At 42.1% G+C, this 27,988-nt stretch overlaps 1 protein-coding gene across 6 annotated transcripts in view; it reads left to right on the top strand.

Moving 5' to 3' along the window:
* Window positions 1-27,988, top strand: part of CFAP61 (cilia and flagella associated protein 61) — a 294,720-nt gene that overhangs the window by 96,185 nt on the left and 170,547 nt on the right. For all 6 annotated transcript variants that reach the window (XR_011530921.1, XM_070588742.1, XM_070588743.1 and 3 more), the window contains 5 exons: window positions 181-272; window positions 6,175-6,249; window positions 10,830-11,008; window positions 12,798-12,837; window positions 15,488-15,627. Coding sequence is in view for 5 of the 6 variants with exons in the window: in XM_070588742.1 (XP_070444843.1) it covers window positions 181-272; window positions 6,175-6,249; window positions 10,830-11,008; window positions 12,798-12,837; window positions 15,488-15,627 (526 nt within the window). In the remaining variant the exon portion in view is untranslated. The remainder of the gene's footprint in view (window positions 1-180; window positions 273-6,174; window positions 6,250-10,829; window positions 11,009-12,797; window positions 12,838-15,487; window positions 15,628-27,988) is intronic.

Raw genomic sequence — 27,988 nt, 5'->3', positions numbered from 1 at the left:
TCAGAATTGGCGTGGGCTGCAAAGACCCTGTTCTTCCCACCTCATGGTACTGCCCTCGGCAATATAATTCTTTAGGTATGCTGCAGTTTAGAAACACATTACTGTGCTGTCTCCAATTTCTGTGGCTCTGCAGATAATTATCATTTATTTTCTGTCCTTGTGCCACTCTTTTTCTCAAAGATGCTGAGCTCAGGAGTAGCAGCCAGAGTTCCCAGAAAATAGTCGAGGAGCTACAGGAACCTGTCTCTCCAGAGGCCATGGAAAGAGTCCAGGTAATGGAGACCATTCACTCAGGCCTGGGGCCTGGGGGCGGGGGCTGGGAGCTGCTTGTGCCATCAGGGTCAGGGGTGTTCCTTGTGCTAGGGTCGTTACCAAGAAGTTCTAAGGTCTTGGAGAGTTCTTAGGTCTTGTGGACAAGACCTCACTAGCACTAAGATCAGGGAGACAGCGGGCCGGGAGTCAATAGAGGCTGTGTGTTCATAACAGACAAATTCCAGCCTCCCTGCTGTCTCCAAGAATACTGGTCAGAATGGAATTTCATCCCTTCTCTACCTTCCTTCTCATACGTTCCCTGATTTCAGGAGGCTGAGATAGATAAAGCTGCTCATTTAAAGCCAGTTAAAAATCTAGACTTTCTGAAGAGACTTACATACTGTCCACATACTCAAATGAGGCAGCATGTTCCTTCCTGCTCGAATGGGCTCTGCAAGCTACAGAGACTCCTTGGAGAGCTGCTGGCTCTGCTGTCCTTGCCTGACCTCAGCAGGAGCCTCCCCGTGCTCTTGCCCCCCAGCTTGCCAGGGTGATGCTGATAGAGCTCTGCATCTGCTGCTGCCCTAACCTAAAGAGGGGCAAACTCACACCAAAGGAGGCCAGAGCCAGTCACGGAATAGACTGCATAGGATCTGGTGCATGGGCCCAGGGATCCAGCCATTGTTTCCTCTCTGCCAACCTCTGGCCACTAATGGGTTCAGAGTAATATAAATTCCCATGTTTACTGGGCTCTGGGTCCTCACATGTCTCAGGGCATGTCTCTTGTATCCTCAGGAACAAGGCCCCACTAAGGGGCTTGAGTGGGGCAGGAGTAGGGAGAATGAATGGGCTCACTTCTAGGCTAATGTTGTCAGCCTGGTCCTACATCAGCACTGTGTGTGGTGAGAATCCCAAGGTGCGTTTCACTATGCAGCTCCTTCAACTTCTAGTCCTCCTGACTCCTCCATCTAGCTGGACCCAGGACCCATCCCTGAGCCCAGGATGGGGGACAAATGCAGTGCCAATTCTCTCTTTTTCTCCTTTCCAACCTTGGACAAAACAATATTTACCTTGCCCATCAACTCATGCAAAGAAAATCTTGGGAAGACAAGGAGGGAGGGAGGACCTTTATCTTAGCGCTAGGCCACCTGGCTCATCCTCCTGGATTTTCACATTATCTCTGTGGAAAATGCATTCTTATCCCCCAAACCACAAAAGAACCCAAACTGTAGCTGGTTGGGTGTTATATTTCAAGTGCTGATTTATTCTCTGCACAGAGGTTGGGCACTCACAGTGGTCAGGCACTCTGCTAGGTGTTGAGGGTACTCAGGAGAATAAAACTCAGCCTGAGCCTTCAAGAGGTGTGACATCGTCAGGGAGAGGAAAACCCCCTAATTCAGTATGTGGAAAGGAGGATGGGAAACACCCCAGAAGAGACAACTGAGGAACACCTGAGCTTTTTAAAGAAGGTTGTATGGCATGGATTAGATTGAGGGAAATGAAGCTGATGAATGGAATTAATTTAAAAAAAAAAACAACACTGCAAGGGACTACTCCTTCTGGCAAAGATGAAGTAACAAAGACTGGATTTACTCTTCTGCCTGAAACAACTAAAAAGTGGCCAAAATACATGAAATAACAGCTCGTCAGGTAACAAAGGATAGGGATACCTGAGAGGTGGGAAACAAGCCAGGTGGATCTTCCAATTGCCCTGGCCTACTGTCTTGAGAGAGTTCCAGCCCAGTTCTCCCGCACAGGGCAGGAGAAACCAGTGGGAGCCCACTGGACCTCCTGAGTTGAGGAGACAGATCTGTAAGTCCATGGAGACTAAAGCCACTAAGGTTTGTAGGACAGAGTGCTAGAGAGGAGAGAGCTGCACAGAGAGAGATGTTAGACACTAGCAGATGGTCGCTTTGTGTATTCAGGTGAATACTGATCAGCACATGCATAGGAGGAAACTACTGAAGGTCAGGCTGAAGAAAGAACCTCCCAAAAGGATTAGAGTTAACAGTGCCCAGTGTTTGTACAAGGCTGGGAATAATATGTGTTCTCATCAGCCATACAGGAGAACCTTATGTGAGGAGACTCACAAGGCATTGGGAGAGTGCACAGAAGACTCTTGCATCAGTGGTGGGGACTAATTAGTTCTGGAGAGAGCCCTGCTCCGGTCCTGTCTAACAAATCTTTAGAGCAAGAACCAAAAGGGTCAAACTGCTTCCCAAGTAACTTAACTGAGTCCCAGAACAAAGTTCAAGAATATTTGTAGGAAAACAAAATTATCCAGCACTCGACTAGGTTAAATCACAAAATTTGGAATCCAATAAAAGATTACCAGGTGCTCAAAAAACTGGGAATTTATGATGCATAATGTGGAGATAACTCAATAAATCGAAACCAACGCAGATCTGAAGCAGATGTTAGAATTAGTAGACAAGAACATTAAAACAGTTATTATATAAGTTCCAAAGGTTAAGGACAGACACAGAAGACTTAAAAGCACCTCAAATAAAACTTCTAGAGATAAAAACTACAATTCATGAGTTGAAAAATACACTGGAAGGATTAGCCATAGATTAGACACTGCAGAAAAAAGGTTAGTGAGCTGGAAACAGAAATGAGAATTTAAAAAAAAGTATCATTGTATCAGTGAGCTATGGGATAACTTCAAGAACCTAATATGTGTGTAATGGGAGTCCATAAATAAGAGGGGAGAGAGGTTGAAACAGGAAGAAATATTTCAAGAAATAATGACTAAAAAAATTCTAAATTTTATGAAAACGATAACCCACAAATGGAAGTTCAATGAACGGCAAGCCCAAGAAACATGAATAAAACTATTCCAAAGCTCATCATAATCAAGTAGTGGAAAACAGTGATGGGAAGAAAATCTTAAAACCAGCCAGAGGGAAAAAAAAGAGAAGTTTGGGAACAGAGGAAACAACGCAAGCAAGAGGACAGTGGAGTCACATCTTTAAAGAACTGGAAGAAAATAAACTGTCAACCTAGAATTTTATACCCAATGAATATCTTTCAAAAGTAAAGGTGAAATAAAGACTTTTACCTACATATAAAAGGTGAAAGAATTCATTACCAGCAGACCCATGCTACAAGAAATGTTAAAGGAATCCCTTCAGGCAGAAGGAAAATGATACCAGATGGAAATCTGGATCTACACAGAGGAATGAAGAGCATTGGAAATGTAACTAAATGGGTAAATGTATAAGATTTTGTTCTGATTATTTATATCTCTTTAAAAATAATTGACTGCTTACATAAAATAAAAACAACATAGCATGGGCCTTATAACATATGTATAAATAAACTATATGACAAGAATAGCACAAAGACCAAGAGGGGAGAAATGTAAGTATGCTATTTTAAGGTTCTTATACTGTACCTGAAGTGGCATAATATCACCTGAAGATAGACTGTGATAAGTTAAAGACATCTACTATAAACTCTACAAAAGCACTAAAGTTATAAATCAAATTCAGAGAATTATATCTAATAAGCCTACAGAAAAGATTAAGTGGAATCATCAAAATATACAATTAATCCAAAAGAAGGCAATAAGAGAGGAAAAAAGAAATAAAGAACAGCGGAGACAAATAGAAAACAAATAGCAAGATGACAGACTTAAACCTAACCATATCAATAATTACATTAAATGTAAATGGTTTAAATATCCCAATTAAAGAACATACAAAGCAGATGTAGATTGGATAAAAAAGCAAGACTCAGTTATATGTGCATTGCAAAAATGTGCTTTAAATATAAAGATACAATAAGTTCAAATTAAAAGGATGCAAAAAGATACTCCATGCTAACACTAATTAAGAGAAAGCTGGAGTGGCTTTACTCATTTCAGACAAAGTGGATTTCAGAATAGGGACCATTACCAGGGATAACAAAGTTCAAGAGGACACAACAATCCTGAATATTTATGTACCTAATAGTAGAACTTCAAAACACATGACACAAAAATTGATAGAACTATAAAGACAAATAAATAAATAAGCTATCTTTGGAGATTTTAACATCCCTCCCTTAATAATTGATAGAAGGTGTAGACAGAAAATCAAGAGGAATATAGGAGATTTTAAGAATGCTATTGACCAATTTGACCTAATTGATACTTATAGAGCACTCTGCCAACAACAGCAGAATACACATTCTACTTATGTGCATATGGAACATATACCAAGGTAGACCATACTCTGGGCTACAAAATAAGTCTTAATAAATTTAAAATGATTCATTTCTCTAAAGTATGTTTTCCCACAGCAAAAGACATTACAAGAAAATAAAACTACAGATCAATAGCTCTCATGAACATCAATAGAAAAATTCTAATAAAAATTTTAGTAAATTGAATCGATATATAAAAAGGACAATATGTCATGACCAAGTAGGATTTATTCTGAGAATGCAAGGTTGGTTTAACATAAGAAAAGTAATCAATGTGATTCACCATATTAACAAACTGAAAAGAATACCTGTATGTTTATCTCGTAAATTCAGGAAAGACATTTGAAAATTCAGTATTCATTCCTCATAAAAACTCTCGGAAAATTAGGAATAGAAGAGAGCTTCAATTTGATAGAGGTTATTTTTGAAAAACCTGTAGCTAACATCATATTTAATGGCAAAAGACTGAATGCTTTTCCACCAAGGTCAGGAACAAGAAAAGAATGTCTGCTCTTACCACTTATATTCAAAATTATACTGGAGGTTCAAGCCAGTGCAAAGACAAGAAAAGAAATAAAACGCATCCAGATTGGAAAGGAAGAATTAAAACTATCTTTTATTCGTAGATAACAAAATTGTCTAGAATCTACAAAACAGCTACTAGAACTGATAATTAATTTAGCAAGTTATTAAACATATGCAAAATTAATATGCAAAGTTCAATTTTATCTCTATGTAATATTAATGAGTGGTCAGAAATTGAAATAAATACCACTTATAATAGTACAAATATACAAAATACTTAGAGATAAATCTGACAAAAATATTCAAGGTGTATACACTGAAAACTGCAAAACATTTCTGAGAGAAATGAAATAAGACCTAAATGGATATCCCATGTTTGTGGTTTCAGAGACTTGATGTCATCAAGATGTCAATTCTTCCCAAATTGCTCAATTCAATCCCAGTCATAATTTCAGGTGGAATTTTTATAGAAATTGAAAAGTTGATTCCAAAATTCATGTGGAAATAGAAAGGACCTAGAATAGCCAAAATAACTTTAGAAAAAGAACAAAGTTGTAGGATTAATACTACTGTAGGATTAAAACTTATTATAAAGTTCTCATAATTAAGAAAGTGTAGTAATGGTGTCAAGGTCAACAAATAGATTAATGGAACAGAATAGAAGATCCAGAAGTAGGATCAGCATGTGATCTATAGTGACCCAAAGCAGGTCATTGTTTGCCTGTGTTTGGCAGAGTGGCACAGGGTGGGAGGGAGGGGCACATAGAAACACGCAAGCTTTTGGAAGTGATGTGTATATTCATTATTTTTATTATGGTGATATTTTTATGAGTGCATACATAGGTGAAAACTTTTTAAAAGGTATACTTTAAATATACACAGTTTACTGTATGTATCAGTTATACCTCAATAAAGCGGTTAAAAAACCCTACTGCATCTTTTAAAAGTTACACAGAAGGAAAGGAATAGTGGAGTAATAACTGACATCTGCAGAGAATTAGGAGTTGCCAGCACTGTGCTGGGCATCTTCTCTCTATCCACCTCTCCTTATTTTATCCTCATAACAACCTTATGGGGTAGGAGCTGTTCTTAGCCCCTTTTTACAGATGAGGAAACTGAGGCTCCTTAACTTTCCCCATGCTACACAGCCAGGCTCTGAACTATTGTGCGTGTTAATTACTTCTCATGTCTTGTCATTGTCATTCGCAGGGAAAAATCCCAGAAGAATCTGCAACTGAGGAACTTTTATCAACAGTCCAAAGTGGAAATACTAGTGAAATGGAGGTAGGGCTTGCACAAGGCCTCGCATGGCAGATTTCGTTGGCCCCCAGGCGGTTCTCTCCTCACCGCCTGAGTCTTTCTGTGCCCTCCCCCGCTCCAGATGTCCTTGTCTCTCCAGCAGTTCATATATGCCATCCTCTCTGGAACCTCCACAAAGCCTCCCTCGATTAACTCTCACTCTACTGTGACTAATCTTTTATTTTTATCTCCCTTGCACAAGTTGGACCTAGAAGTTATACTTTGTACATCAATTATTTGCAACAATTTCAGTAAATAGAGTTTTTCTCTTCCCATTGTCCAGAGGGAAAACATGTTGGAAGGGCAAAACATTTGTAAGAGTTTTCTCCTACTATATGTATCATATACACATATGTACACTCATATACACACCTGTATGTATTGTATATCATTCATGTGCATTGCAGGTTCCAGTAACTGCTCCCTTCTATTTCAGATTCAGGCTGAGGGGTGGTAGCATCTTCCACTAGTTGCTAACCCTGGGCCACTTCCTCAGCCTTTGTTTGTTTCCTTTCACCCTGCCCACACCTTCACACATGGTCCTTGTTAAACATGCATTGTCCACTCCGTTGGAGTGAGCTGTCTGTTTCCTCCTAGAACCTGAGGATTCAGGTAGAGATTGGCAGGGCTCTGTGGATGCTGATCCGGATTTTGAACTTTTCTTAAGGATCAGAGGAAGGCTTTGAAGGTTTTAAGTGGGAGGTTGTCACTATCAGACTTCCTCATTCCCCAATGATGAGCACAGTTCGGAACTTTCAGTGGATTCCCACGTGCCTCTTGTTGGTAGGTCAACTGATTCAACGTGAGTCAGCCTGAGAAGTCTAGAGAACCCTTGAGGGGGCAACAGGGAGAGGAGGTTGAGTCATCTCCATGGAGGTCCTGGGAAAAATTCACTGAACCCTAATCCTAGACGTTAGAGATCCGAGAGAGAGACAGATCACTGTCCCCTTCTCCTCTCCAGATTCCGACCAATTAAGAAGGCTACACTGAAGTCAGCTAGGGATAAAAATACCACTTTATTCACTGAAGCTGAACTGGAGAACAAAGCTTGGACCTGTAACTCAATGGGTTTCCTATTTCCCCTACTGAATTAGATGTACATACCTGGCTGCTGGTAAGCCTCACCCTTGGGGCAGGGTCTGTCCTCCCAGGCCAAGTGCTAGAGGAGAGGAGGATGCATGTAGGCTAGGAGCAGGATGTGCTGCTAGAGAGAGAGTGCTTAGCAGGCACAGGGTCCACTTTCTGAATCTCACTTTAGTGTGTGCTGTGGGGCCCCTACCCACATCCCTCTGGCACTGCTCATTCCTCAGCACTGTGAGGACAGGGACTTCAAGTGCCCAGTCTTTTTCAAGTGCTGTGCCTACAGGCAAGTCATAATCTTTGGGGAGCAGCCATCAGCCAATGACTGAAGACATCTGGAGAATCAGTCCCCTAGCTCCTTTGCCTCTTAACGTGGCACAACTCCGATTGTGTCCCCACAGTCTCCCAGAGATCTCAGCGGGACTGGGTCCAGTGGTACCCACTCGTTAACCATTCTGCGTTGGTGTCCTTCTCTTCCTTGCCTCACTTCCCCACTCCCCTTGTGGAATTTCCTGGCATCACTCCCAAGTAAACTTAGCTCACAGCTTGCTTCTGGGGAACAGACGTCAGGGTGCTCACTGCTTAGCCCTGGGGAAGAGAGAGCGAGGCAGGCAGCAGAGGGGAGCAGCTTTCTCTCAGTATTTCTAAGAGGGTAGCTGTTCTTTAGGGACCCAAACAAGTATGTAGAGAGGGGACAGGATGATCCCTGCTGCAGTAGATGTACTGGAACCCCAGAGGGCATCTGGATCAACAAAGTGGATTGATCTCCCACGTTTATCTCCTCTGGAAAAAAACACTGAAATGACAGTAAAGGAATAAGAAGGGCACAAATGCACAAGCACGAGACGGGGGAGGAGATATGGGAAGAGGAGCACTTTAAAAATGTTTAGAAAGAAGAAAATCGATGGAGGAGTTTACACTGGCTTAGCACAGCGGAGAAAGGTGAAAGTCAGACACCATTATGAGGCAAGGGACCAGAGAAAAATGTATGACTTCTCCACGTATATCCACAGAAAGCTGAGGGCTTGGAGCTTCTGCGGAGGCAGTGGAGGACCAGGCTGAAAGGAGGGGTCTGTTTGAAAGCCTGCTATGGAGAGTTGGGACTCTAGATTCCCTGCAGACGGCACTTATTGCCAACAATACGGCAAGTGAAACAACCAGATGACTATTCCCTGGAGAGATCAGACAGAAGCAGCTCCAAGTCCAGGTTCAGCCTGCACTGCAGGAGGTTGCATAATGGAGAAAGACAGAGAATAGATGAATAAGTAGAATTCTCCATTTCAAATGGAGGAACCCCTGCCCTCTCCTCCTGCCTTGTCTCCAAATACTAGAAGCCAGGTCTTTGTATTAGTTTTTTATCGCTGCTATAACAAATTATCACAAACTTAGTGGCTCAAAACAACATAAATTTATTATTTTACAGTTCTAGGGGTCAGAAACCCAAAACAGGTCTTAAAGTGCTAAGATCCAGGTGCAGGCAGGGTCCTGTTCCTTCTGGAGACCCTAGGGGAAAATCCGTTCCTTTGCCTTTGCCATCTTCCAGAAGCCACTTGCATTCCTTGGCACGTGACCTCTTTCTGCATCTTCAAAGCTGGTAGCATAGCATCTTCCAATCTCTCTCTGACTCTGACCTTTCTGCCTCCCTCTTATAAGGACCCTTATGATTACATTGGGCCTACTCAGATAATCCAAGATAATCTCCTTGTCTCAAAATCCTTAATTTAATGACATCTGCAAATTCCCTTTTGCCTTGTAAAGTAACATTCACAAGCTCTGGGGATTAGGCCACGTACACCATTGGGGGCCACTGTGCTGCCTATCATAGTCCCTCATGCAGGAGATCGGAGAACTTAATTCCCCCCAAAACCTTACAGGCCCAAAGGAAAGGCCTCCAGATAGTCACTCAATGAAATGCTGTGTCTGCCCCATCAGTGCATGCAGTGCCCCAGTTAGCTAGTGCCTGTTGAGTTTTGCTCCCTACCAAGCACTGTCAACTTTAGGAAGCTAGAAATGTGCTCCAGTGATAAAAGAGCATGAACCAGGAACAAAGAAAACAACAAAAAGACCTAGAATTTAAGAAACAGGAGCTGCAAAGCCAGAAAGCAAGTGGTACAGCAGGCAGGTTGAGCAAGGCTGGACCAGAGAAGGGTGAGAAAAAAACAAAGTCATAGATTGTCTCAAATTCCTGGTTGCTTGGAAAATAATATTGATAAACACTTGGCACACCTGACAAAGCATGTGAAAAAATTAGGAAACCAAGCAAATCAAAACAAAGTGCACAAATGAGAACATAGTCATATTACATTTCTTTGCTCAGCAACAATGATACATACATATTCATAATAATGTAAATACCTACTGATTTAACCCTGAATTGTGCTGTAATTATATTGAGGGGTTGGGAGAACGGATATGGGGAAGAGGGTTACATCTACCCAGCACATCAGTATCCAACAGGACATTTAAAAAACTGACGAATTAAGAAATAACAGCATAAGCATATATTCAGAAATATAGAGGTAAATACCAAAACAAATGAGCAAGTTGAAAGTGCTAGTCAATGGGGAGAGGGACTTGGGGGGGCAGAGGACTCCTGATTTTCTTTGTAAGTTTTTAGCGTGAATATTATTTTAATTTTTACTATATGCATGTATTACTTTGATTTAGAAGAACTCTGAGAAGGATCTCAGGATGAATCATCTTCCTCAAACTGAGGAACATCTTCTTAGATGCCCCTAAAATGAGACTGGAAGGACTCAGTGCTAACTCCCTGGGTGGCTGTGGGCTTGGACCTCCCCGGGCTCCACCTCACCACAAAACTGCCCGAAAAGTCCCAAGATCCAAAAATTCTTGTAGCACAAAGTCATAATGAAAACACTTTTGGGGACAGAGGTATTTTGCTTATGGAATTAATATGTCTGTTATACTTCCATGCTCTAACCTCTACCCAGTGATGCAGTTAAAATATGGATCCTTGGGGCTGGCCTGGTGGTGTAGTGGTTAAGTTTGCACGTTCTGCCTCAGTGGCCTGGGGTTCATGGGTTCGGATCCTGGGTGCAGACCTAGCATCTCTCGTCAAGCCGTGCTGTGGCGGCGTCCCACATAAAGTAGAGGAAGATGGGCAGAGATGTTAGCTCAGCGACAATCTTCCTCAAACAAAAAGAGGAGGATTAACAACAGATGTTAGCTCAGGACCAATCTTCCTCACCCACACACACACAAATATGGGTCCTATATCAAAGGCCATCTGAAACCATTCATTTTCTGACTTCTGTGTGAAAACTTGTTTCAATCCTTTTATCAATCTTGAATATTTCATTAAGAACATCCTCTTAAAACTAGGCCTGGCTCAGGACGATTTGTTTCAGGTGAGACAGTTACCTCTGTCCTAGGAACAGGATAGCGTAGAGATGACACATCCACTCTGTTAAATTACAGACAATGAATAGGATCACCATTTGGTTCCTCCTCTCTCCTTGCTCTAGGACATGGAAAAACTCAGTCAGGTGTCCACTGTGATTGATACAGATTACTATATCAGCAATACGAGTTTGGCGTCCATCTCGCCACCAGAGGAGACCAGCCACTTCCGCCCCATCTACAGGGGAGCCTCAGCCGCTTTTTGTATTCAGCTGTTTTGTATTGATGAGACACACGAAGCAAGGCAAGTACTGTCTGCATGTTGTCTGTCACGGTAAGACTTTCTCATAGCATTAGTGGCTCAACATTTTAATCTTGCAGAGCCAGTGGTTTCCAAACCTGGCTGTACATGATAATCTCCTGGGGAGTTTTTTAAAAGCACAGATTCCTGGGCCCCATTCCCAGAGATTCCAGCCCATAAAATTTGGCTAAGGCCCACAGAACTAGGCTGCCCAGGTCTGGCTCACCTATGTAACAGTTGGGCATATGGAAAATTATCACTTATGTAACCATATGCTGCTCCCCATTCTCTCAAATTTGCATTTTTGGGGGACTTTGGATTTAGGTTGCTGCTTGTCTGTAGTCTTTTGGTTGTAAGTAACAGAAAATTCAACTGAAACTGGTTTTGAGAAAATGGAATAATTGTCTCACATAAGGAGAAGTCCAGTGGTAGGACTGATTTTCAATATGGCTTGATCCAGGACTTAGATAACCCAATCAAGGACCAGGTTTCTCTCTCTACCTCCCAGCTCTGATTCCCTGCTGCTGGCCCTGTTCTCCGAGGAGCGTCCCCATCGGGGGCCGAGAGAGCGGACAGTGGGCTTGGGCTCTGGAGCAAAGGCTAGTGAGGAGGACAGTGTGGAGGACAGCTTTCCAGCCAGAGCCCCTTTGGGCCTGATGGGGTTGTGCGCTCATTCCTGAGCTGATGGCATGGGCCAGCCTGGCCATGATGACAGTTTAGTCCCTTGCCTCATGCTGCCACCTCAACCTGGGGTTGGAGGCTCACCCAAACATAATCTGAGAGGGAGGTTAGTGACACACTGCACAATAATCCAGGCCAGCTGCTGGAAGGAGGAGGCGTGGTGGGTGCCGGGTAGACAAAGCCCAGGTGCCCACCAGACCACTCAGTCCCCTCGCTTCCTGTCCCTCCAGAGCACCGTGTGTTCAGTGCTTGCTGCCCCCTGTGATCTGGATGTGGGCTCCTGCCCTCAATGCCCAGATTGCACATCTCCTTTAGGATGCCCACCTACTCCACCATTTTGTCCGCAGAACCATCTTGAAGAGGAAAAGATTGGCCCATCTTGATAGACTGGAAGGTTCTGGAGTACCTTTTAGAAGACCAAGAGCACTGCTGGACATTTCCTTGTTAGAGGGTGTATTTAAACACATTCCCAGTCTCGCAGCCTAGCTTAGAACCATGTTTTACTTGTACTTTTTTCCTCTTAAGTTTTTGATTTCATTGGAAATCTTGGAGGTTGGAAAAGGAAATATTTTTTATTCTAATTATATTGTAGATGTCTAAAAAGCCTGTAAACCCTTCTAGATTTCTTGTGTATATTTATTTTCCCCTGTGCATTCAGATACGATTGTGCTTAGAAAGTGATTTTTGAATTTTCAAATGAAATTCGATGATCAAATATAGTTTGCCTGTGAATATACATCTGCAGCTTGTCAGAAAATCTTCTGCATGTAAAAGAGAAGAAGATGAGAGTAGCTTATAATGTGCCCTTGCCTCCCCCCAGCTCTTCCGAAAAGGAAGGAGGAGATCATGTCCACAGAATGACCATCTTGCTTTTTGAATGTGCAGAGGTTATCAATTGCTATAATAGTACCTTCAGTTCTAGAAACATACTTTATTACTGACACTGAAGCTTATGACTTCTACAACCGATAAATGCTCAGCTAGACACAAATTCAGACTGTAGGTGGCTAATCACTGCCCAAGGGGGAGAGAGCCATAAATCTCTTTAAATATACACCGATGCTGCATTTGCTTGCAGATCAGTGACTGTGCTTACTGTCTTGTTTTATAGGTCGCTGGACTTTATGAATTTTGTTTTCAGTCTTTTTCCTGTAAGTACGTGCTGAATTTTGAGTAGTATAATTGGTTTTGTAAGCTAGAAAAATCATATAAAAGTAAATGCCATATTCATTATCCAAACATTAAAATGCTATGAATGTTGAGGTTTGAACTCCTTCTCTGCTCCGAAAATAGGGTTGAATAACATGTCATGAACTCTTAAAAATAGAAAGTATTGTCATTTTCGATAATTTTTCTGTCATGCTGTTTCAATAGTTTTCTTTCAATGCATAATTTCTTTTAGAGATAGCTTTACCAGTGTTTTATTAGGATCAAATTATTAATAGAATGCTGGTAGTACATGAAAATGTCAGAAATTATACTAAAGTGAATTAGACTGTTCTCTTACTTTATGGCTTTTGTTGACTCAAAGAATTCTGAAACCATTATATTGCTTTCTGAGGGTAGGAAAGTGGGAGCTTGTGGTTGATTTTCTGGTTGGCATTGCCTGACACAGTGCTTGACGTGTAGCAGGGGCTCAACCCAGGTCAGCTCCTCTGGTGAACGGGCCCAGCAAACATTCAAGTGCAGTCAAGCCGCGCCCCGTTCAGAGTGTCCCGGCCTCTTCCTCCATTCTGGTTTCATTGCTAAGGTCAAGGGTTGGGGATTCTAACCAACCTCTTATCACTTTATTGGAGGGAAGAAAGTGGGGAGGGAAGACAGTTGAGGAACAAAATGGATTTTGACAAAGACTTTGTCCATGGCTGGCCTATCAGTTCTGTAAAGTCAACAACTATGCTGCTTCGGGGGGCTAATTACAAGCAAAATACCTATTGTCTTATTTTTCCTTGATACTCTATAAACTGAGACAAAAAATAAATATGGTTTAATTATGTTACTGAAAGCTATGTGATCATAGATTGTACTTCCGCATTTTGTTAATGTAATGAAGGCCATTGTAGTTTTTTGGATTAACTTTAAGCCATTATCGTAAGGCAAGGTAGATGGCCCTGAGGTAGAATTTACAAGGCTGCTTTCCCTCAGAGATGTCCCAAAGTAACCTCACTAAGTTTAATTCATTCCTATTTTGAAGTCCAAGTAAAGGTAGATCTTCGGCTTACAAAAAGCAAAGCTGGCTTTACAAAGGTAAAAGACATGTTTACTTTTTAATTCTATTTTATATGGGTAGACAGGAAAAAAATACCTCCATTGCTTCATTCTTAATCCTTCAAATCCAAGTTGAAGCAACTCATTATAGTCTCCTCCTCCCAAAGGAAGCCCACCGAGACTTGGCACCCAATCCTTATTTTCAGCTTGAGTATTTTGACAACCTGTCTATAAAGTTCCCCGAAAGGAGCTGTATTATTTTGCTAGAAAGAAGGAAGGTAAGGTTGAACAATGATTCACTCCTTTGGGTTGCAGAAATGTCCCCAGGGTTTTGGATTAGCACAAGTAATGCCTTCACAGGGTTCAGGAGGAGGCGAGGTCCCAAAGGGACAAATTAGCTGTGGGAAGAGCAGGCTGTTTCTGCAGGCACCTGGCAGAGGGTCAAGTGGGATGTGTGGAGCAGAGGCGGTCTAGGGCAGCACTGTCGGGTAGACATTGAATGCGAGCTGTATAAATAATTCTAAATGTTCCGACAGCCACAGTAAAAAAAAGTAAAAAGGAGCAGGTGAAATTAATTTTAAAAACTATATTTTATTCAACTCAGTACATCCAAAATGTAATCATTTCAACATGTAATTAGTATGGAAAATTATTAATGAGATATTTTACATTTGTTTTTCTCAGTTTTTGAAGTCCAGTGTAATTTACACTTACAGCCCCTCTCAATAGAGGCACTAAATTTTCATCAGAAATACTTGATCTGCATTTGGATTTCATAACGTTTACAGCTGCATAAGTAGATTCATATACCCAAGTTGTTCCAAACATTCATAAAACTTTTCCAATACCTGAATTGAGTATCAGTGTTTAAATTCCAAGTAATTAAAGTGAAATAAAATATAAAATTCAGATCCCCAGTCTCACTAGCCACATTCCAAATGCTCAGTGGCCAGATGTGGCGACCGGCCACCGTAGTGCGCAGCGTAGATCTGGAGGTAAGTGGCTGCCATTGGGACACGCGGATCCTCCCCTGTCTGCTATTTAAACCCACTACCCAGGTTAAACATGTCCCTAGATCTGTTCACCCAAATGGGATCACGTCATGATAAAACACACAGACATCTGTTCATGTAGAGCCACAGGATTTTAGAGCAGAAAAGTCCTGGAGCAGCACCCTCTCACCTCACGGAGGAGGGGACTGTGGCTGATACAGTATCACTTAGTAAGCCCATGGCTTTTGCTGCGACATCATGCTGTCTCATTTACTCCTGGATGCAAGTGAATTTGCAAATGCAAATGTCCTTAGTTTAAGAATCTACTTCCCCAAAGACCTATACGGAGTGGGTCCCATTGTTCACAATACTCATTTATTCAGGCTTCAGTCAGACTTGCAGATATTTTCTCCTTTTTCTTGCAGTTGCTTATCTGCTTGAATTTTATATGATTGCTTTCCAAATCCTAGGAAAGTTTAACTTGAATCACCTCTCATTTACACATTCTACTCCTGTTTTCTTTAGTGCTTTACAGCGGGAATTTGTTTAGCTATAAGTGATTTCTGATTCTCTTTCCACGTGTCCTGGTCTCCAATCATGTTAGGACAAGAACTTCTGCATCATTTCTGTGCCGCATCTCACCCCTGAGTTTGTCCTCATCCAGAACTTCGTGAAACTGATCCCCTTCAACAACTGCACCCTGGAGCAGGATCTCTACGTCTTCCACCGGGCTGGGTTGCTCAAGTAAGCAGACTCACGTTTGGCCAAAAGACAATCCGCAAAGTTAAAAAAAGAGAAGGGAATAAAGAGCTCCCTTCCATTTTAATTTAATGATTTACTTTGAAAATTGTCTTACTGGTGGAGGGCTTGATCAAGTGATTTTAACCAGTATTTTTAGGGAAAGAGTCATATTGAAAAGTTACTTGTCCAGTAGTATTAGAACATAATATAACCCCACAATAATCAAAACAATACCATGTTGACAGAGTCTATGGATGGAACAAAGTAACACAAGAAAGAGTTCCACCACAGACCCCAATATAGTAAGCATTTAGTGTGTGTGAAGGTGTGTATAAACATACATGTATGACAAGATTTGTGTTACACCAGTGGCAAGAGAAAGGATTATTCTGTAAGTGGGGTGGGACAAAATAAAGATAGAGACGTTCTTCATTTTCTACAGTAAAATAGATTTCCAGGTGATTGAAGAGTGAAATGTAAATACTGAAAACATAAGAAATTAGAAAATATGTCTACAGTACTAGGTTCTGTGCCAGATTCTACAGATATGACAGTGAACAACATACAGATGTGTTCCCTGTCTTTTCAAAGCTTATCAACACTCACATAATTGTAAACCTGTGGCCGTGATGGGCGTACCAGCAATGGGCATGTGGTACCATGAATATGTGTCGTCAGGAGGTTGAGCCCAGCCAGAGGAAGCTTTCCTGAGGAAGAACGTTGAGTTAGCAAGAATGAGACATCACTTTTGATCAATTGGCAAGAATTAAAACATAGAAAGCTTCAATTCTAATGAGACAAATGTAGCACTGGTCAGGATGTAAATGGATGTGAAGTTTCAAAGGATGGTTTGGCCAGAACACTAAAGTAGTTCATATCTTTTAACCCTTTAATTCCACTCCTAGAAATATATTCTAAGACACTTGTTGCAGAGATGCAAACAAAAATTTATGTATGAGGATTAAAGAATATTGGAAATACTCTAAATGTCCAACAGTAGGAGAATGTTTGAATATTCATGGTACCTATATGAAGGAATCTATACATTAACAATTCATTTAAAGAATAGTTAATGATTGGTAAATGCCCAGAAATGTAACGTTAGGCTAAAAACATATCAATATATAAAACAGCACTTAAATATGACCTGAATTTCTAAAGGAAGAAAAACATGTGAATAAAATAGACTAAGAGGAGACATGCAGATGTAGCGGGTACTGTGGTGCGCCACCCAGACCCCTCTCATTCAGGACCGAAGAACTCAGTTCCCAACTGCGGGACATGCAAGTGCCAACAGCTCGAAGCTGGGTCCCCCACAAAATAGATTGCGCAGGACTGAAGAGAAGGGCTTTGCCTGAGGTCTGCCCCTCCCAAGGGCAGCCTCCATCCAATGACTGGTCTGGGTGTGGGGAGAGGGAGGGGAGGCAGTATAAAGGGCCAGCAGCTCCCTGCTGCAAGGAGGGGCAACTCGGAGGAGGCTTCCCAGGGCCAGAACTCCCCCTGGAATCAGCTGGGCGTTTGCGGTGACCCCATTGCTCGCAGCCCCACTTCTCCCTCTGCCTCGTCCTGCTTCCCCACAGATGTGGAGGGTCTCAAGAGCCCACACTGATAAGCCTCCAGCATGCAGATCTCTGTGTGAGGCTGCCTCCCAGGGAAGCTGGCCTGCAGCGCTGGAGATGGTCAATGGTTGCCTGTGGGTGGCAGCAGGAGCATCATGGATGATCTTTAATTTCCTTCCTGACATTGCCTAAATTTTGGAATTTTTCTATACCAGGCTTGAATACTGACTGGGATTCCTTTGCTGGCAAGTAGTATAAACCTGTAAAACTGGCTTAAGTCACTGGAGAATTTATTAGTGCATACAGTGAAGTGAAGAATCCAAGGGCAATGTTGGTTTCCTCCGTAGTTTAATCAGAAAGCCAGCCCTGCCGGATCTGTCTCTGAGACGGTAGCCCTGTCTCAGACCTGTGCTCCCTCAGTGGCTGCAGGATGGGTGAAGTGGCTTTACACCTTTTATCACTCCAAGTCCAATAGGAAAAGAGTAGTGGGTATGCTTCTTTTCAGAAGCCTGGACACAGAAGTCTATTTGCATCTCATTGGCTCAGGGTGGGTCCTGTGCGGACCTTGAACCCATCACTGGGCCAAAGACTGCTGGTTGGCATTGTTTATGTCTGTTCCCAAAGCTCAGGAGTTGGTGGGGGAGGGATGCATTGCCAGACACAGATCTGGGAGCATTGCTGGAGAAATGAGCAATGGAGCTGCTCCCCATAGCTATGTTTCAGGACAGGACCATCTTGATCAAAAGGAAGTATATCTCTTATAGAAATAATATCAATAGCTTGCATTTTCTATAATTTAACTTTTTCAAGCTGTCTTACACATATAGTCTTATTCTTACAAAATATTATGAAGCTCATCAAACTGTGCATTTTAAATTGGGGCAATTTTATTGTGTGTAAATCAGACCTGAGTAAAGTTGCTACAAAATCTTACAACATAGGGATTAGTAGAGTAGTTTCAGAGACCTTTCTCTATAATTGACATTTTGGTCTTTTAAGTGAACCTTTGAGAAGCATCCTAAATGATCACTTTATAAGTGGAGACTAATTAAATGAGTTTTGGCATATTCATTCAGAACATTACTCGGCAGATTTTGAAAAAATAAAAACAGATCTATATATGTCCTGTATGGAATGATGTCTTGGATGGTGAGAAGAGCAAGGAGCCAAACAGTAACAGTAATAGTGATAACAGTAATGATAGCTAACACTCATGGAGGGTTCCTAGTGTTCCAAGCACTTTCTTGATCACTTTCCATATATCAATATTCACAGTGACTTTATTAGTGAGCTACCATTATTATCATCCCTATTTTACAGATAAGGAAATAGACTCAGAGAGGTTAAGTAACTAGTCCAAAGGGCACACAGCAGAAAGTGGCAGAACTAGAATTGGAACTGAGGCAGTTAGCTACCAGAGCGAAATTATAACCACCTCACATATTGCTTCTCTGTACTGTGTTTCAGTGTAATCCTATTTGATCTTTTAAAAAGTGTACATATATATCAGTTAGCACTTAGGCTAAGCTGTTGTAACAGAAAGACCCTAAAACACAATGGTTTGAGCCAGAAAGAAGTTCCACCTCTATCACACAGCAGTCCAGACATGAGCAGGTGGTCTAAGGAAAGGAGCAGCTTTTTCCCCCGTGAGGTCGTCCAGAGACCCAGGTTCCTTCTCTTCTTGCCCCGCCATCCCATAGAGCAAAGGTATCTGCCTAACGACTGCAGAGTCAGGGGCTCCGTGAATTTGGATGGGAAGAAAAACTACATGTTGATCTTACGAACGTCTAGTTGAAATTTAGTGTCCTTCCGTTGTGAATGGAGGCAGCAAGCCTCACAAGTGTTAGCAGAAACCATGACTTTGTAACCAGGTGAAATCATGGATGTTTTCATATCATGTTTTGTCTGTTGCAGATAACTCAAAATATGTATGCTCATCCTACTTAGAAATTTCAGTAGCAATTTTATTCTCAACCAGAACTTGTTATTTAATGCATTAATAAGGAGATACAGATATTACTTTAACACGTTTTTTAACATTTTGATAACTGTATTTTAATGTAATTTGTTATCTTTTATTTTACACACTTAAAAACATTAGTCTAAGGAGGGGTCCCTAGCATCAGCAGGCTGTCAAAGGGGCCCGTGGCACACAAAGGTTTAGACCGGCTGCCAGAGTAGGCTCTTGTCCCCCTTGTGATGGGAGCTGGCTCAGAGCACCACAGCCACATTTCAGCTGGCGGGGAAGGGTGGAAAGAGGACGGAGGGGAAGCACTTTCCTCTTATGGGCTCGCATCACTTCTGCTCGTGTCCTGTGGTCAGGAAGTTGGTTGCATGGCCCTACCCAGCTGCAAGGGTGTGCCCGGTGGTGTAGAGGAAGACATCCTTCCAAACCCACATGTTTGTCACCATCAGGGGATGTCCCATTTGTGGATGTGTCAGTGGGCCATTGTTTTCTAGACAAAGCTTAGATCTTTAATTCTTTACTTTAAATTAAATTCTAAGCACAGAGATCTTTTTAAAGAAATCACACATTTAAAGTTAGAAGTCAGGGCTGGCCCGGTGGTGCAGGGGTTAAGTGCCCACGTTCTGCTTTGGCGACCCAGGGTTCGCTGGTTTGGATCCTGGGTGTGGACATGGCACCACTTGGCAAAAGCCATGCTGTGGTAGGCGTCCCACATATAAAGTAGAGGAAGATCGGCACGGATGTTAGCTCAGGGCCAGTCTTCCTCAGCAAAAAAGAGGAGGATTGGCAGCAGTTAGCTCAGGGCTAATCTTCCTCAAAAAAATAAAAAATAAAGTTAGAAGTGGTGGTTTTTCCTGTCAGGATTGCTCAGTTCCTAAGAGGAGTATGATGTGGAGAACTGCCATCTCCCCTCTGCTCTTGTAAAGCCAGACCCCTGCGCCCCTTCAGATGGCTGAACAGGGCCGGGTGACAGCCTGGATGCCCCGACCTGAAGACGCAACTACAAAACATGGAGGAAGGAAAGATTCACACTGTTACATCCAGAGATATCTGAATTTGTTAAACAAGGAGTTTGAAGGAATGTCATATCTCACAAAATGAAGTTCAGAAATGTGAGTGTGGGAGTGACCTCAAAGAAGACCAACTGTCACCTTGGCTTGGTCCCTGGCAGTTTTACTGGAGGTGGCACCACCTTCACAGGGCCTTCCCTTTCTGCCCGTGGTTCCCCACAGCATTCTCTAAAGGTTCCAGGGTGTTTTCAGAGGCATTTCCCTGCACTGGCACCTCAGCCAGGGTGCAGGAGGGGTCCAGGTGCCGCCCCAGCGTCCTTTATAAGCCAGGGCCCTGAGTGGGGAAGCTCTGTGGCATGCACCTTGGTGTCTCAGGGACTCACACTAGGCTTTTAGTCAGTGAGGCCTTACAAGGGTTTGTTTGTTCCTGATGTCAAAAAAGACCATCCAGGGGTGGCTGGCAGATCCACAAGGCCATCGTGGACCATGACATCTTGCACCTTCCTGCCCCATGGCATGTGGCTTCCCTTCTCCAGGTTCCCATGCCTTTACTCGAGGAGAGTTCTGTATTTCATATGCTGTTTGGTTCTCCAAGTGTGGTCCGTGGATCAGCAGCATCAGCATCCGCTGAGAACTTGCTAAAATGCAGAATCTTAGGACCTGCCCTGGGACTTCTGAATCTGTGTTTACCTGGGAATCTGTGTTGCTGGCAAGTGCTCCGCTTGATTTTTCTGCACATTAAAGTTTGACAAGTGCTGGAGGTGCTTCTGACTTTTTATGGATATATCATTTGGTAGAAAAGAATTGTGATTGTGTCTCTCCTCCAAGTACAGATTTTCTATAACCATGTAAGCCACATCTACTTTAAACCTTTTGTTATCTGGTAATTTTTGGTTCAGTCCAAGTATTAAGGCCCTTCTGTATTGCATAAATAGAATCTTGGGCTAGATTTTATAAGAATATGTGAACTATGACAGTCTTATGGATTTTTATCTACTTATACAAAGTAATGCTTTAATTTTTCTTATCTTTTTCTAATTCTTGTCTTTTCATACACACCTTCCCATTAACCTATGTTTGTCTAAAACCATCTTTTTAAATTTCAGAACAGATTATCAATGGGAATGCTTTCAGATGGAAATAAAAGAAATCCCAACTAGGAATGGCTTCAACCATAGGGCGTTTATTGGCTCACGTAACTAGGAGGTCTAGAGAGAGGCAGGGCTCTAGGATTTGAATCTTCTGGGTCTTGCTTTCTTTCCTTTCTCCACTCTGCTTTCCCCAGTGTCAGTTCCAGCCTGAAGTTGGCTGCCAGCACATTAGCCAAATGGCTTCTGGGTTCCGGGCTGACCTCTCTGCACCCCTGCGGAGAGAGAGGGAGCAGGCTGAAGGCACGTGCTTTCTCTCCCAGAGGCCCCCAGCAAACCGCCCTCGTTCATCCAATGCACAACGTTGACAGCGCACTGTGTACCAGCCCTATTCCAGGTGCTGGGGAAGCAGAAGTGACCCAGACAGACAAAGATCCTTGCCCTCGTGGGGCCTGCATTCTAGTTAGAGGAGAAAGACACAAATAAAGGAAAGAGATAAAATAAGTATAGTGTGTAAATGATGAGGGCGAATGGGAAGAGGAAAGCAGAGGGGAGGCTGAGATGCAGGGTTGCAGGGGTGTAAAGGGAAGGCCCAGGGGAGGAGGTGAGGGAGGGAGTCCTGCGGGCACAGCCAGGGCACAGATCTTTGACTCTTGTTATCCCACGGTTTTAAAATATATCATGGTCTTCCATTTTTTGCTTCACTTCTCTTGACGTTTGGGATGAATTGTTCTTGCTCTTAAGTTTGGTTACTTTAAATTTCATGGCCTCAGGTTCTGGTGTCCCCCCCAATCTCATTCTTCTTCCCTTGGGAAATTATATTTGTGTCTGTCATCCACCCTCTGGCCGTGCTGGCGAGCCCTGGGACAAATCATTCCTTCAATTGTTAGGGATGTCTACCTTTTCTGTCAACAAGTGCCACGCTAAGGTTTGCCTCATTTCATTTATGACTGCTGGTCTTTGAAAAGAGAACCTCCCCTAGTATTTATGTCAATTTTCACTTGAATGTGTATGAACTAAATGCGTTTTAACACTTTTTACTTCCTATAGTAATCTCTAGGATGTTTCCAAACTTAGTAGGAGGTTAGAATGTGATGTCAATGATTCTCTCTCCTTTTTCTCCTGCATGCCCATTCTTAACCTTCACACTGGCGTTTCCTTCTTCTTTATTCATGAGCGGAGGACACATTTGGGTGAACTGGCCACTCATTCCATCTTTCTGCCCTTCCAAACTACTCTTTTTTGAAATTTGCCATTTTTAATTTGGGGGACTATGTTTCAAACTTGTTTATCCAACTAACACATTGAAATTATTTTCTATGAATAAATAGTTACTGCTAAGTTAAATTATACTACCAATTGTCAACTGTACTCAGTGAATAAAAATGCTCTTAGGTAGCTGGCTTTTGAGTCCTTCCCTCAATGTTTTGTTTTATTTGTTTTTCCATGGGTGACTCACTCATGCCTGGTTGTCATTTTTTCTAGCACGTCACCGTTATACCTATTTCAGGCCCATGTCGTCATTGAGAGTGTTTTGGTGATATGGGTCCTTCTGGTGCTTTTAATCAGACTCCTTGAGTAGAACTCAACAGAAAACTTTATTTCGTCATTATTGTTTTATTTTTTGTCTTGGTTTAAACTGAAATCCCAGTGACTATTGAACTGTTTTATGTTTCTATTACATAGATTGCTCCTTTGGAATTCAGAAAGACTCAAAGTACTTTCTCTTGTTTTCATCGTTTTGTTTTAATTTACTGGCATCAAAATATTGCCCTATATTCTGCAAGGCTGAGTGACTACACACATACACTTCTAGGTGTCTAAAACAATTCATTCATTCAACTTGAGTTTGCAAAATTAACTGTTAAATCTTTTTCCTTCTACTTTTATGTATGATTTTCTATTTTGTTATGTGTGCAGTCTGATTAAAAATGATAAATTCTGGTCTTTGAGACCAGAGTCCACCAAAAATGGGAGAAGAAGAAAGACTCTTGTTGTAAAGCAAGTGCCCAGGGCTGCAAAAGTTTCACGACCCATGAAGGGATCCCTGGGCAAGGGCTTTATTTCTTCATGGAGGTGACGTGTCCTGAGGAATCACGGCTTTGGGCATTCAGATACATCAGAGAGGATGTGCAAGAGGGAGGTGACCTGGGGAGAGGTAGGACTACTGGAAGAGTTGAGAAACAACAGCACCCTAAACAGGACCCCTCAGAGGACTGGAAGGGGGAAGCCATGTGGATGGATAAGGAAAACCACAGCTGATCTCCCTCTCTGATTCAAAGAGGCTTTAGAACCATGCCTGCGCCCTTGAGAAAAGAAAGGCTAACTCATCCCGGTTACTGAGCAAACACGTTCACTTCCGGGAGAGTCGGGCAAGGTGACGTGCAGAACAGGTAGCGAGCTGGGACTTCTTCCCGGTTACGCAGCCTGGGCCAGAAGGAAGGGGCCTAGCACAGAGCTCAGAACACAAGAGTGAAGATCAGAAACTTCGTCTCTGAAGCTTGTGAAGAGAGGAAAGTAGGGCCACTTTTAGCTGTATCCAGTAAGCCCACCATCTTTTGCAGTTCTGCCAGGCCTAATTCTGATAAGTAAACATCAAAATGGATTTTGTCTTTTTGAATATTTATTTAGCAGATTAAAAGTTCATTCCACAGAAGGTCTTGGTATCATTTTATAAACTCTCAATGAATATTCAAAGTCTTTATGATTTATCTGAAAATAAGGCAAGAAATAAAGATGGCTGCTTGATAATTGGACAATAAAGACTATCTCCTTTTGATGTGTGTGTGTGTATGACATCCATATGTATTTTAAGATAATATTATTTTAATTAAGGATCACTCATGTTGAGAATAAAACACTAAGCATCCTTACAACCTTGTTTTGAAGTCATTTTATTTTTCAGTGGGGCTTCCTACAGCTAAAACACAGACTGAGGTCTCCACGTCTCCCAGTCCATTTCTAACCTCATTTAAAACTTCAAGAGATTTCAGAAGTATTTCTCAGAAGATGGTTCTGGAATCAATAGCAGGACAGCTCCACGAGGGTAGGAATTGTGGACTATCTTGTTCCTGATGGATCCCTAACACCCAGAACACACTGGGAATGCAGCAGAGTTTCAATCAATATTTGTGACTGAACGAATTAATCATTTTTAATAAAGCCACTTTAGTAATTGATTTTTAAGGACTGCGTTTTATTTGAGGACCTATTTCTTATGCATGTTCCTTTTTTGCTTTCTCTGGATGCTCCTGTCATTTGCTATATAAAAACAATTAGGACATGTACCTATTGCCATGTTTGTATTTCCCTTTTGCCAACCACAGGTCCCTGTCATCTCATTCCAGTTAAGGGCAAAACAAACAGGCGGCCGTTGCTGGCGCCTGATGTGTAAGCAGTCATGTATGCACTGGCCACTTGCCTCAGAGCCCTTGGTGAAAGGGTCACCTGTGGAGTAAACCTACATTCTGCTTTTTGAACTCAGCAAAAACAATTGAAAAATAGCTCTTAGAGGCAAATACTAGACAACAGAGAGCAGCCTTGTCCAATAGAAGTCAGAGTGAGCTACATATGTAATTGTAGATGTTCTAATAGTCACCCTAATTAAAAAAATAAAAAAATAGGTGGAATTGGAATATTTATTAGCTAACCCCTTATAGTTAAAATATTACTGTTTCAAGATGTAATCAATATAAATAAATATTAATGAGATGTTTTATGCCCTTTTTTATACCAAGTCTTCAGAATTCAGTGGAGGTTTTACACGTGCAGCTTGTCTCCTTTTGGAGCAGCCGCGTTTCAAGGGCTCAGTAGCCACGTGTCGCTCGTGGCTCCCGTCTGGACAGCGCAGATTTAGAGTAGGGCACAAACCTACTGCTGTTGTCCATCCCCCCCCCGAAACTCTAGGAACACGTGAAAATGGTGCCGTATTCTTTGGCAAATATAAATAGCAGAGGGAAGAGCTTCACAATATAACACAAAATGTTGTGTCGCCTAATCTACGGTAGATTTTCGTGGACAAACTGGTGAAATAAAGTTTGGGTTTTTGTGATACTTGGCAGTCAAACAGCCCCATATCCCATTGAACATTTGTGGAGTGCTACTGTGGGCTAGGGAAAGCCCCAGCCTTTCGGAGCGGAACCTGATGTGGTCTGAGCTTCGAGCCTTGCCAGAGGGAAGAGGTCGACATCCCAGAAAGCACAGGATAGTGCAATAAAGATGTGCAAAAAGTGTTACATGCTCATTCACTCTCCTGGCTCCCACAACACTCTTAATAACGCAATTGTAGCATTTATCAGATATAGAAGCATGGGGAAAAGTCTCTGGCCATCTATATGTGAGCTGTATAACTCACCCACTTAACAGGCATTTCTTGAGCACCTCTTATGTGCTAGGCATTGTGCTAGCCATGGGGTGCAGCAGTGAGCAAATGGACCAAAATTCTTAGCCTCATGAAGTTTTATTTTAGTGGGAGGAGGGAAACAATGAACAAAACAAGTAGGAGGTAGGAAATACTATGGAGAAAAATAGAACAGGGAGTGAAGATGGGAGTGTCAGGGTTTCTAGACTTTAAATAGGGGGTCAGGGGTAGGGAGGGCCTCACTGAAGGGAAGTTGAAGTGAACACTTGATGTTCAGGTGAGGGAACAGGCTTGCATATTTGGGTGGGGCTGGCAGAAATCTGTGTAAGAACTCCTGATGAGGGAGTGTGCCTAGAATGTTTGAGGACACCTGTGAGGGGAGCAGGGAGAGCAAGAAGGTGACTGTTCAGAGATGAGTCAGAGGGAGGAGGCTCCAGGCATGGAGGGCCTCTCAGCCCTTCTAGGACTTGGGCTTTTACTTGAAGGGAAATGGGAAACATAGCTGAGGTCCTAACCTTGGTCCATGGGTAGAAGGCAGGGGGAAGATTGCATGTTTATTAAGCTTTAACTGAAAGTTAGCACTGCCTTCTATTGTGAAAGTAGACAACAAACCACAATAGTATCAGTAGTACCTGTAACTTTCTCTTAAATTGAAAGGACAGGTATTTTCCTATCATGTTACAGGATTTGCAGATATCTGCAAATATTAGTTATGGCTTGTACTCATCTATATACAAAATTATGGAAATTATTAGACTTCTTCTGAATCATGTTATTATGAGGCTAATGTATTGTAATCCTACATATTTTATTTTATCAATTTAAAAATATTATTCTGAGAGGGGTCCTTGGCATAATGGATGTTAAGAACACCTGTATTATTGGGATTTGAGTATCAGAGCCATATGATCTGCCTTAGTGCTTAATGAGCACCACTCTATCTGCTTTGTTGAGGATGGATTGTTGAGGGCAAAGGTGGAAGCCTAGAGACATTAGGATGCTGCTGCAATAACTCAGGCAAGAGGTGGTGGTGCTGGGGCCAGCACTGGAGGTCCTGAGGAGTACTTGGATTCTGGATGCATTTCAAAGGGAGAACCAACTGGATGTGCTGCTGGGCTGGAAGTGAGGCCTGTGAGAAAAGGAGCCAAGATGAAGCCAAGGGTTTGGGCCTGGACCACTGAAAGGATGGAGTTGCCATTAACTAAGATGGGAGAGAGGGCTGGTGGAGGGCTTTGGAATGCTAAGATTGAGAGGACTGTTAGATAGCCAAGTGTTTTCATTTGGGAGATGCAGGATCGAGCCTTTTGTCTGATATCAGTTTCTGAGAGAGGTGTATTAAACTTTACGGATATTGGTCAAATCGTCATAATTCTGTGAACTTTTATTCAATATTCTGAAGCTATATTTTTAGATCCCTACAGATTTGATACTGCCATATCTTCCTAGTGAATTTTTTCAATAAATATATAATTGATATTTAGAATATATATTGATAGTCATTTGATGAGTCAAAATGAAGATATATACTCTACATAGTAACTCCTTTTTTTGTTGAGATATAATTGACATACAATATTTTTACTTTTGTTATTAAATAGAGACTTATTTGCCTCCTAATGCTTTTGCCTTGAGGTCTAGTTTATCCGTTATTTATATTGCTACACCAGCTTATTTTTTGGCTTTTAGTTGCCATTCCTCTTTCCTTTTCCTTTCAACTTGCTTTGGTATCATATACTTTTTGGTAACAGCTTCGTTGAGATATAATTCACATACCATACAATCACCCACTTAAAGTGTACAATTCAATGGTTTTTAGTACATTCACAATGTTGTACAACCATCACCTCTTTCTGGTTCCTAAACATTTTCATCACCCGATAGGGTACCCCATACCCATTAAGAAGTCACTCCTTTTCCCTCCTCCCCACAGCCCCTGGCAGCAGCTATGTTACTTTCTGTCTCTATAAATTCGCCTATTGTGGACATTTCATATCACTGAATTATACAATATGTGCCCTTTTGTATGTGGCTTCTTTCACTTAGTGTACTGTTTTCAAGGTTTGCCCATGTTGTGGCATGTATCAGTGCTTCATTCCCTTTTAGGGCTGAATAATATTCCATTGTGTGGGTAGACCACATTTTGTTTATCTGTTCAGAGTTGATGGACATTTGGGTTCTTTCCGCCTTTGGGGCTATTATGAATATTGCTACTGTGAACATTCACGTACAAGGTTTTGTGTGGGCTTATATTCTTAATTCCCTTGGGTATTTTCCTAGTACTTTTGTGGTCTTGTTTTTTACATTTATATCTTTAATCCATCCAAACTATCAGATGTTGGTGTAAGATGGCCATATCAGAACCAAGTTCTTACCATTTACTT

This window comes from Equus przewalskii, chromosome 21, assembly GCF_037783145.1.
Source record: "Equus przewalskii isolate Varuska chromosome 21, EquPr2, whole genome shotgun sequence".
In the NCBI taxonomy this organism is placed as follows: domain Eukaryota; kingdom Metazoa; phylum Chordata; class Mammalia; order Perissodactyla; family Equidae; genus Equus; species Equus przewalskii.
This window is presented reverse-complemented; position numbering and strand designations above follow the sequence as displayed.